The sequence below is a fragment of the Oryctolagus cuniculus genome, chromosome 20 (assembly GCF_964237555.1).
Source record: "Oryctolagus cuniculus chromosome 20, mOryCun1.1, whole genome shotgun sequence".
Classification (NCBI taxonomy): domain Eukaryota; kingdom Metazoa; phylum Chordata; class Mammalia; order Lagomorpha; family Leporidae; genus Oryctolagus; species Oryctolagus cuniculus.
In genome coordinates, this window is record NC_091451.1 from 18,084,635 (window position 1) to 18,096,804 (window position 12,170).

At 41.7% G+C, this 12,170-nt stretch overlaps 1 protein-coding gene across 7 annotated transcripts in view; it reads left to right on the forward strand.

The window, feature by feature from the left end:
* RGS6 (regulator of G protein signaling 6) overlaps window positions 1–12,170 on the forward strand; it is a 612,852-nt gene that overhangs the window by 27,588 nt on the left and 573,094 nt on the right. For all 7 annotated transcript variants that reach the window (XM_051826035.2, XM_008272115.4, XM_008272116.4 and 4 more), the window contains exon 2: window positions 1,855–1,958. In XM_051826035.2, the coding sequence (XP_051681995.1) occupies window positions 1,875–1,958 (84 nt within the window). In that variant the 5' untranslated portion in view covers window positions 1,855–1,874. The remainder of the gene's footprint in view (window positions 1–1,854; window positions 1,959–12,170) is intronic.

The window sequence follows — 12,170 nt, forward strand, 5'->3', positions numbered from 1 at the left end:
TAATTCTGTTTAATTTTTGAGGAGTCACTGCAATGTTTGCTACAAGGACAGCCCCATTTTATGTCTCTTATGGCAATGTATGAAGGTTCTGATTTCCCCCACATACTTGCCAAGAATTTTTTGGGCTTTATTAAAATTATGGGGTTAGACATCTGTACTGCAAAATTTCAAAACTCCAAATGCTCCAAATTCTGAAACTTTGAGTGTTTATATATCACATGTTGAAAACTGTATACTCTGATACTGTTTCCTGAACAATATTAAAAGTATAAGGTTACCTTTATCTTAGCTGTATAACATCTATATGAAGCATAAGTGAGTTTTGTGTTTAGATGTGGGTTCAAGACTAGTGTCTGCTAATACTAACTGACAGAATAAAAAAGGGAGAGAATGATCCAGCAGGATACACAGCAGACTCATAGAATGGCAGGTGTCCTAAACAGCACTCTGGCCTCAGAATCAGCCCTTAAGGAATTTGGATCTGGCTGAAGAGCCCATGAGAGTATTTTAGGCATGGAAAGCCAAGACACTCTGGGGGAGGGGGAAGGACCTAAATGACCTCTGTGAGTGAGATCCCAGTGGAAAGAACGGGGCCATCAAAGGAGGAGAGGTACCTTTGTCTGAAGGGAGGAGAGAACTTCCACTTTGACTATGACCTCATCTGAATAAGATCAAAGTCGGCGAACCCAAAAGGCTTCCATAACCTTGGCAACCCATGACTAGAGCCTAGGGAGATTACTGACGCCATAAACAAGAGTGTCAAATTGTTAAGTCAACAATAGGAGTCACTGTGTACTTACTCCTCATGTAGGATCTCTGTCCTTAATGAGTTGTCCAATGTGAATTAAAGCTACAACTAGTACTGAAACAGTATTTTATACTTTGTTCTGTGTGGGTGCAAACTGATAATCTTTACTTAATATATACTAAATTGATCTTCTGTATATAAAGATAATTGAAAATGAATCTTGATGTGAATGGAATGGGAGAGGGAGCAGGAGGTGGGAGGGGTGCGAGTGGGAGGGAAGTTATGGGGAGGGAAGCCATTGTAATCCATTAACTGTACTTTGGAAATTTATATTTACTAAATAAAAGTTAAAAAAAAAAAGATGTGGGTTCTCGTGCCCAAGGTCCCTAATTTTGGATGTGAAAATATTCAAAAATTTGAAAAAAATACAAAATCTAAAACCCTTCTGGGTCCAAGCCTTTGGGACAATGGCTACTCAACTTGTATAATGATCTTAATGGTCTTTATTTATGTTTCCCTACTAAAATGTTCGTATTTTAAGGCATAGAATGAATCAGAAAATGAACTTTAAGACAAAAATCAGCATCTCAGTGTCCATATGATTGGCTTCATCTTTGTCCAGGAGGCATGTGGGGCTGGTGCTATGGCACAGCAGGTTAAGCTACCACCCGCAGTGCCAGCATGCATGTGGGCACTAGTTTGAGTCTCAGCTGTTTGGCTTCTGATTCAGTTCCCTGCTAATGTGCCTGGGAAAGCAGCAGAAGATGGCCCAAATACTTCGGTTCTTGCACCCACATGGGAGATGTGGAAAAAGCTCCTGGCTTTAGCTCTGACTTTCAAATAAAATAAATAAACCTTAAAAAAAAAGATTGGCTTATTCACTCCTAGGGTACCTGGATCTGTGCTGAAAATAAAAAAAATGTTGCTTTGGAATTGGGGCAATGTATAGGAATAGCTTTAGTTAATACCTCTAAATGAGGAAAAACAAGAAAATGTCATGTTTTGTTTTCAAGGTAATTGGTGAAAGATACTTAGTTCTTGGTATCTCAAGGATTTCTTGATACAACTCCTTCACAACTCAACTGATCTATCCATTTATTTTGCAGGGTGAGTGAAGACGCTCAGGATGGCTCAGGGATCTGGGGATCAAAGAGCCGTGGGAATTGCTGACCCAGAGGAGAGTTCTCCAAACATGATAGTCTACTGCAAAGTAAGACCTCTGGTTCAAGCCTGTGCTTGTTGCTGTGTGTGGATCTTTGTTCCGGGCAGGGTTCACTGATGGATGAAACAAGACTAATGCTTTCTGCCTGAACTGTCTTCTCGATAAATGAATATTTTCTTTTTATATCCTCTATCTAGTTCTAAAATTCAAAGAAGATAGGTTTTATCATATGTGAACATTTGATGTGGAGTCCTTGACAAATATACCACTTGGTTTTCTTTAAACCCAAAGGCTGTCCAAGCAATGCAATTGGAGATGTAATCTCCTTCAGTGTGAAGCTCTTCACGTAAAATTTGTTAATAGAAAGTTCTTGAAACTCAGTTGGTGTAAGATCTCGGTGGATGCTGTAGGTCGTAGGTGCTTGGGGTTGGCAGGAGATGTACGATGTATACAGATAACTGTAAGGGTCTAAATGTTAATTTCCAAGACAGACGCAAGTCTTGTGCTGTGTAATCGGAGAAGGCTGGTCCTCTCAGCCTCAGAAGTCAGGCTGGGCTCGTGGAAGAGCTGTGTTTGGGCTCAGTTTTAAAGGATGTGTACATTGTTCTGTGTGCAAAACAGAGAGGGAAGGGCGTTGCAGAAGATGAGGTGGCTTCGGTGTAGAGCTGGGGCAGTAGATAGCAACCAGAATGGGTTAATTTAAGCACAGTATGAAATTGCCAAGGAGTTAATCTGAGATTTTTGTGAAGAAAGGCTGGATGGAGTTAGACTTGATGGTGTTGAATGATAGGCAATTTAATCATGAAAAATGTGTGGGCCAGGAATTCTAATATCGGCACCTCTTGGGGATCCTGAGTCTTGTCCTATGTGCCATATGGATTGTTACCAAGGTGGAGGGGAGGCTCTCCGGAAGGTGTTTCTGTGCCAGTGAGAAAGGTGAAGAAGACAGGAGGCTAGCTGGGAAATGTCTTCAGAATTGAATGGGACCAACAGAGGGAAGAGTTAAAGAATTACAAATGCCTTGGAAACTGAGTGATGATGGACTCAGGAGGCAAGTAGAGGATGAGAGATGACCAGGCTTTTTTTTTTTTAATCTTGGGTAATAGACATTGGTGCTATTAATTCAAATTAGGGGCATTTGGAAGAATATATTTTAAAGGAAGGAAATACATCAGATAAGTTTAGTTTTGCCCAGGTTGAGTTTGAAGAAATAATTGCTTACTATCTGCCCTCTCATGGCTTGCAAGCTTGTGACAATATAACATATCTATTACGTATTGATAAAGAAATGAGCTAATGCTCAGTCCTTTTGGTAAATATTGGAGTTCTCTGCTTGTTTCTGTGCATTCCAGAGACTCTGTGTTAATCCTGTATGATCAATGTGGTAGATTTTTATTTGCCCAGTGAAAACAGAGCTCCCAAATTACTCTTTCCTCAAGTGTAATATTCAGCAATTTCTTCCTTTGCAAGACAATGCTTGGGTAGCCTATCTCTGAGATGCTAATAAACCTGTAGTAAAATAGATGAATGGGACTAAGTGATGAGTGAAACATAGCAGATAATGGAAAGATTTTTTTCTCATACTTTCTCAATCTGCCGCCAGCTGGCAGAACTGTGCCAGGCTGGTAGGAACGTGGGTTAAAACAATTAATGTTAGCTTAAGTTAGTTACTTAACTTACGGTAGCCTTCATTTTTTCATTGAGATCAATCAATCTATTTTCTAAAGGCAGGCAGAAGATAATAGTAAAGATGCATTTAGATAAAGTGATTGAAATGTCTTAAATACTACATTTCCCATCATGTGATCCATGATGAACATTTGTCTTTTTATCTTTAACTTGGGACAGTGATACTTGGAGAGGAAACAAATTATAAAATGTATACATGTTGGTGCTATTAGTTGGCTGCAGTAAATTGATACAGTGAGCTGCTTTCTTAAGACAGGACAATACCAACAATTTTATGTTGGAGGATTACAAATCTGTGGGTTATTAAAGGTTAATGGGCAACCTAAAGCTCATGCAATCTGAACACTTTTCTACTAGAATCTTTGGTGCTGGGTTGGAAGGGTAAAATTCCCTACAGATTGGTGAGAACTTGATTTCGACATTTTGAGTTATAGCAAGGGCCCTCTTTTTATTTGATACAGGAAACAAACAAAAGCCTTACATACCAGTTTCTGTAGTGCTTTAGAGAAATGACCAATAGTAATGGAAATAGATCTTGCTTTCTTGTGACAAATTTGTATTTGGGGTATACATTTATATTTGCTGTTTGCTTTAAATAACATAGAATATGTTCAGTCTATTAGAATGAAGGCACACTTACTGCACAGTGTCAGCTCAAGTTTTGGTTTTCATTTTGAATGTAGTTAACTTGTCTTAAACCATGATTATACTTGAACCATGGGATGTTCACATAGTTTTTCTACTCTGGGTGCTGTAGGCTGGCCTTGGACTAATGATGAGAAAACCAAGAACTTACATACTGTTGACATGAAACTCAAGACATCAGTAAAGATCGACTTTTGAAACCAAGGTCAATTCAAAGCATTTCCTAAGGAAGTCCTTGGGTGTCATCACTTATTCAAGTTTGTAGCCATGAAGCCAAACCTTTTCTTAGACACAACTCAACTAAAACTTATATTTTAAAAAATAAGCTTTCATCTTTGTTTGTCTTGTCAGAAGTATTCCCTGTGAAATTTTTGTTTGGACTGTGTTGTGTTGATTCAGATGCTAACCTTTAGAAGTGAACTCTGGAGACATGGAGCAGTTGGGTACACTTCTGATTCTCTCCACAGCATTGTTATGACACCCGTTTAAGTTGACAAAATTGTACAGATTTGTGGAGTGCAATGTGATGTTTAGGAAGAACATGTGTACACTGTGTAACAATCAAATAAGAACGATTAGTATAACCTTCATCCCAAACAGTTATCTTTTCTTGATGGTAAACATTCAAAATTTTCTAGCTATTTTGAATTTACAATACATGGTTAACTATCATTGTTGTGACTTTTTAAATGCCATTTAGGATGGCGACTTTGTGGCATATGAGTAGGAATGGGTGGGTTTCTCAAGCCTATGCTTTGTAGAATATTCATTTTATTTTCATAATAACTCTGTGGAGTTATGCTTTCCTAAGGCATGATTTATTTATTGACTTGAGCAGACTTTCTCAATTAGTTTATCCTTCCTACTCACATTTTTTTTTCTTTTTTTTTTTAAGATTTATTTATTTTTTTGAAAGAGTTACACAGAGAGAGAAGGAGAGGCAGAGAGAGAAAAAGAAAGAGAGGGGGGGTCTTCTATCCTCTGGATCACTCCCCAATTGTCCACAAGGGCCATAGCTGCACCCATCTGAAGCCAGGAGCCAAGAGCCCCCTCTGAGTCTTCCACGTGGGTGCAAGGGCTCAAGGACCTGGGCCATCTTCCACTGCTAACCCAGGCCATAGCAGAGAGCTGGATCGGAAGTGGAGCAGCCTACTCACATTTTGAATTGGAGGCATGTATGAAAAATGTATTGGTTGCATTAAAGATTTTTTAAAAGAAAACCTTGACTGTTCATTAAGACACTCAGGCTTATTCACTTCTTAGATTTCAGGGTCCCAAGGATCCTGGCTCATTGAGTTGCCCAATGCAGGGATGATATTTAGGATCAAGCTGAACTCAAAATTGTTTTGGGGTACATTAAACTAGTCCTCTGAGGACCCTCTGACCCAAGATACTTTAATTTAATAGGTTTTGACTGGATCCTCAGAGTCAGAGTTTTAAGAGAATCTCAGGAGAATTTGATGCTACACTAAATTTGCAAAGCACTTTTTTTTTTATGCTTTTGGCATTATCCCAGCATAACATGTGTCACAAAGTAATGGGGAAGTTGGTGTTTTTGAATTGAGTTTTCGATTTCATAATTATTTGTAGATTTCTCAAGCTGTGGAAAAGTCAAGTGTTAGGATTAAGGGATTTTAATAATTCAGATCTTCTAGGAAACCTTATTTTGTAGATGGAAAAACTAGTAGTCTGTAGAATGAGTAACTTGTCTCAGGTTACTTAGGAATTGCCCAGGAAAGCCATGATTCTGTCAAGGGAACCACCGCCCTATCAGTGTCCTTTCTGGTGTCCAATGGGGTCACCATGTCGGGAAGCACAAAGCACTAGCACCACTGTGTTGGAACTCCACACCTGCTGGTTCAGTTAACTGAAAGAAAAGATCATGAGTCAGACCTTTGGGCTTTCATGCTCATTCTCAGAGACTTGTCTTCTCATAGCCACCGTGCTGTCTCATTCTACTTGTTGGTACTATTGTACCTGGGGTAAAGATTTTTCACAATTTTTTTTTTGACGGGCAGAGTGGACAGTGAGAGACAGACAAAGGCCCTCCTTTACTGTTGGTTCACCCTCCAGTGGCCACTGCAGCTGGTGCACTGCAGCCAGCACACCATGCTGATCCGAAGGCAGGAGCCAGGTGCTTCTCCTGGTCCCCCATGTGGATGCAGGGCCCAAGCACTTGGGCCATCCTCCACTGTACTCCCGGGCCACAGCAGAGAGCTGGACTGGAAGACGAGCAACCGGGACAGAATCTGGCGCCCCAACCGGGACTAGAACTCGGTGTGCTGGTGCCGCAGGCGGAAGACTAGCCCAGTGAGCTGCGGTGCCGGCCCACAATGTTTATTATAACCAGGAATTCTTTTGTGTTAAGAGTAGATTGCTTTCCAAATTTGTTTGGTTTTCTGAGTACTGTTAACAATGTCTCTTGGCAAATCTCTTACCAGACTGGTGTTGGGTTTTCTAGAATTCTGGGCTCTCAGCTAGAAGGAGGACCACAGTAGAGGTGGCTTCCCTTGACCCTGGTTGGGTCAGGAGGCAGCGTAGTATGACAAAGATGACAAATGGGGAGCTAGGGAGTTGGTCCCAGTTGTGGTTCTCGGGATGGCAGACATCATCTTGATGACTCTTTGTTGTTTTGTCCTTCTGCCCCTTTTCTTCCCCATCATGAAATACTTCCAACACAGGCAATATAGTCATTGTTAGAGTAGTAAGAAAGAAGAAAATGAACTCCGTACACCCACCATTGGGCTACTAAATACAAGTGTTACTTTGACTTCATTTGCCCTGCTGTAAAATGAGGGAACTGGTCCAAATCATGTGCAAATACCTTTCTGCCATGACTTCAAAGTTTGATTCTATCACTTTTGGAGCTTTCAGAAGTTGGTATGCTTACCTGACATGAAAACAGTGTTGTGAGACAATACATGTGTTTAAAGGTCTTTTGAACTTGTCTGGAAATATTTTAGGCAGTTGAAGATAACCTAATTGGACTGAGATTAAACTCAAGTTAGGCATCAGAACAAAATTTTTAATTGTAAGGATTGAACAGTGAATGGTTCAACAGTGAATGTTAGATAAAGTATCTTCTCAATGGTGACCTGTTTCATTGGCTTACTAACAGCATTGAAGACATTGGTACAATATTTTGGAGTACTGGTTGTATAAGTATGCTTTAACAGAAGTAGGGACAATAAGTAGCAACACTGTATACAAAGCTAATTCTATGTAGTGTCCTGGATAAGTTAGGAGCTTTGCAGCAATAAGAAACAATGTTACAAATCAAAGGAATAATTGCCTTCTCATTGGTGGCTTCCTTTACACATCAGTTTCTAGTTTTTGCCACTTGGTCTGCTGGGATTTGAGTCCAGCCTTTTGTTTTGTTTTGTTTTGTTTTTCTGTGAGACCCCAAGGTCATTTTCCCCAGTGATCTAGGACCCCTGAAGTCCTGGGCAAAAGTTGGTTTAGGCATACTTCCAGATAGTAAACAGAGTGGTATTTTAGTTAACATAGGCAGCAGTATGCAGCAAAAGGGGGTGGGGAATGGCCTGGAAGAGCCAAAGCTTTGGAGGAAGCTAGGAATAGGATTTTGTTTTGGCCCTGTCATTTTCCCAAAGATATTTTATAATATATGCTCTGAACTTCCTGTGATCTTTTACTGTGAGGTTTTCTTCCTTTTACCTTCTTTCATATTGATGACCGTGTTTTTGTGTTTCTGTGTGTAACACATCTTTGAGCATCTTTTGCAGGGCTGGATGAGTGGCAACAAATTCTTTCGATTTGTTTGCTATGAAAGGTCTTTATTTCATCTTCATTCACAAATGAGAGCTTTGCAGGATATAATATTCTGGGCTGGCAGTTTTTCTCTCTTAGTACCTGGGCTATATCGTTTTGGAATTTGCAGAAAGCAGTGGTGGAAGCTAACAGAACGGACAGTCTGGGAAGCTGCACGTTTTGGCGACAAAGGCATGATGAAGCTGAGAGACTCAGCAAAAACGTATTGAGTGTCACTTGTGTGGCAGACACTTTAAATGCTAGGATTGTTAGGATAGGCCCTTATGTAAGTGGGGAGAGATGGGTACCTGGATATCTACAGTCCTGCTGGAGACTAGTTGAGTCTGGGAGGAGGTAAAGGAGTAGTTTAGGCCAAGAAATTGTTAGTTAATGATGGCAGGGAAGATAGCCAGAGGATTTGGCATTTGCCTTAATTCTGCAACAATGAAGAGGAGTTAACCTTGGTGGAGAGGGGAGGAAAAGTTGAGGAGGCAGAAGGACTAGCACTGGGAGAGGGGCAGAGTTGTGATATTGTATACTAAATTGTGAAAACTAAGTGTTTCATGGAACTAGGTTTCTGTGATGAAGGATTGTGAAATAAGCCTAGAAAAATTAGGGTCAATCACAAGAGTTTTATGCATCCTGTTAAGGAGTTTGGACATTATCTTAGTCCATTTTTATGTTGCTGTAACAAAATACCTATGCCTGGGTAACTTACAAATAAAGAGGTTCATTTGGCTCATGGTAGTGGTGGCTGGAGGATCCAAACGGCATGACACTGGCATCCTGGCAAGGCACCCTTTCGCTGTTGTATTTTAGTTTGAAAAAGCAGAAAGAACATGGACGGCTGCAGAAGGGGCCAATGAGGTGCCTTCATGTCACAACAACTTGATCTTAAGAGAACTGATTGACTGTGTGAGATCAGCCCCAATCCCTTCCAACAGGAATCGTTCCCGGGGACCTAATCACTTTCTAGAAGGCGCCACAGCCTCCCCAAAATGCCATCCTGGGGACCAAGCTGCTGGCGCATGAACCTTCAGGGGACACACTCAAACCTCCATGTTCTACCTCTGGGGATCCGAGCCATGTGAGCTCCATCCACAGAGCTGCACTAAATGAGTTTGGTCAATAGAAGACTGCGATGAGATAGGGAAGAAGAGCAAAGTCCTGTACTTCTTCCCCTGGTTCTCCCCATGCAATATCTGTTCCTGGCTGTGTCCCTGGACTAAAGGTCATTGATTCTGTCCAGGAAGGCTACTCTGGGAGTGGGTCCTGAAACCCTTTGCCTCAACTCACTTGGCCCTGCAGAAGGTTCCAGTTTGTATCAGTTACCTATTGCTGTTTAACAAATTATTCCCAAAGTCAACAGTTTAAACACAGCATTTATTTTGTCATGGTTACTGTGGGTTCGTAATTCAGGTACAGATTAGGTAGCATCTCTGGCTCAGAGGCTATCACGAGGCTACAGTGAAGAAGTTGGCTGGGATGCAGATCCATCTGACGTCTCAAGTGGAGAAAGCTGCACTTCAGGTTCGCTCCTGTGATTGTTGACTGCATTCAAGTCCTTCGGATCTGTTGGGGCGATGGCTCCAGTTCTTCACTGGCTGTTGGCCTGGGGCCTCTCTCAGTTCCTCTTCACATGTGACTCCACAAACAGCAGACGACGTGGTACATTGCTTCATCAGAATTAGCAAGTGAGATGAGGGAGAGAAGAGGGGAGTGTGTGGCAGGAGTCTCAGTCTTTAATAACCTGGACCTGATATATTTTTGGATAGAAACAAGTCAGCAGGTCCAGCTTTCATTCGAAGTGAAGGTGTATGCAAAGATTCGCTGGGGTCTAGAAAATCTTCGTGGGCTGTTTTAGAAGCTTTCTATCACACAGCTCTCTTTACACTGGCAAGGATTTCTAAATGCTCCTTCATGGTTTCTCTGTACACTGCTGGCTGTATTTACTTGGTCCTTTAGGAAATAAACCTTCCTTCAATTGTCCTAATGTTATGTGTGTCATCTGTTTACCAATAAGACTGACTCACACAGGTGTCATTCCACAAGCCAAAGGAAACCATGGAAACTGTTGTCATACAGAAATTCTCCATGAAGGGATTGGAAATGAAGTCATATTCCATGTACAGAATAGGATTTGAAGCAAGGAAATGAATATAGAGGTCAAGGTGTAGTCAAGGTGGAGGGAGGAGGAGGTAAGAGGAATGCCAGGACTGTGGGCAGCAGAACAGCTGGGAAATGTTAGAGGAATTCGGGAGAGAACATGTGATGTCCAGAGCAGTGAGGGCCATGATACAAATGGGAGGATGTGTTTGAGAGACGGTTAGGAGGTAGAAGCAATAGGATTTGGTGATGCATAAGCCTTAGAGAGGATCTGAGGATAACCAGGGGGAATGAGAAGGAGGCCTTTTCACAAGGTTATACCTGGGAGTTCTTGGAAAGCCCATTGGACGAAGTTTGAAGCAAATACCCTTGGAGCTGGAGTGTCTGCCTCTGTCCCCACTAAATGTAGATGAATCAAGTCTGCCGCAGTAAGAGTACATAACTGGTCAAAGATGTCTGGGTGTTCATTCTGACTGCACCACTGGCTCACGTTTGGTCATGCATAAGTTCCTGCTGATTAAGTCGAGCTGTCTTCGGTGAAAGGAGGGGTTTGCCAAGCTGGCTGATCTCACAGGTAGTCTTCGGTTCTAATACTCTGCAGCATTCATAATCTAAAACAAAACAAAACAAAAAATCCACGTTTTACTTCCCACAGCCTTCTTTGCTTCCTTTTAAATTGTCTTTGATTTTGGCCTGGGTTTGCATTTCAGAGATTGGCAAGTCAGTTTTAAGCACAGGCTTTTTGATTGTGAGCATTGAGAATTTGCCTTCTTCAAGTCTTCTCGGCCTCCTTAACATTGAAATTCCTGAGGACTAACCTCAGAGAGCAACAGGGGTAACTAACTTAACTGTTCGGTCTGTATTTTGAGATTCCTTTCATTACATTTTTGAAGATTTTTTTCATTGCCTTAGGAAAAACCTGTCCTGTTTCCTTTTCTGCAAGGATTCAACTGGGCAGCAGAAAGCTCCCTGTCAGACTGTCTTGGTTGACAGGGGACAAGTGTGCAGGCTGACGCTAGACTGCAGTGGTGCCACTCCACAGAGGAAAGCGGTAGGGAGTAGTACAGGGTGGTTAGTAGGATGTGTTTCCATGAGGGTGTCATTCTATCTTGAAGTGGGCTGTGTTTAAGGCGTCATTGCATCTCTGCAATTTTTTCCCCCTCATTTCATTTCAAAGAGTCTTAAGTCTTTACATTTTGGCAGACAGTTTATCATTCTTGCAATTGACACTGCTTTGTGGTATTTTTACTCCATGGAACACTTGAATAGCCACAGAGTAAATTTTCTACTGGCAGGATTTGGAGCATGGAAAATTAAAAGCTAGTGGATATCTACGAGAGGAAAAATAAGTATGTTTTAAAATCATGGAAGGACTGAATTATTTCTTAAACATGGGTTAGTTTTCCAATGCAAAATGAAAGGATAAGACTTTAGATCAGCTTTGTCAATTGTAAAAATTTATTGTAATGAAGTTAGGAGAAGAATATGCAGGGGCAGCCATTGTGGTACCTTGGGTGAAGCCACGGCTTGGGACGACTGAATCTCAGACTGGAGTGCCTGGGTTGAGTCTCAGCTCTGCTTTCAATACAGCTTCCTGCAAATGCGGCACTGTAGGCGGCAGCAGGTGATGGCTCCAGTACTCGGTTCCCTAACACCCATGTGGGAGCCGGGATGGTGTTCCTGGCTTCTGTCTTGGACCTGGCCTGGCTTCTGCTTTCTATGAGCATTTGGAGGGAGAACCAGTGAATGGAAGATCCTTCTTTATCATTCTCTGTCATTCTGCTATTCAAATCAAATAAATGTTTTTTTTTTTTTTTAAAGAATTTTACTTATTTGAAAGACGGTTACAGAGAGAAGTAGAGTCAGAGAAAGAGGTTTTGCATTCTGCTGGTTCACTCCCTGAATGATGGCAGTGGCCAGAGCTGCGCCAATCCGAAACCAGGAGCTTCTTCCAGGTCTCCCACACAGGTTCAGGAGCCCAAGCGTTTGGGCCATCTTCTACTGCTTTCCCAGGCCATAGCGGAGAGCTGGATCAGAAGAGGAGCAGCAGGG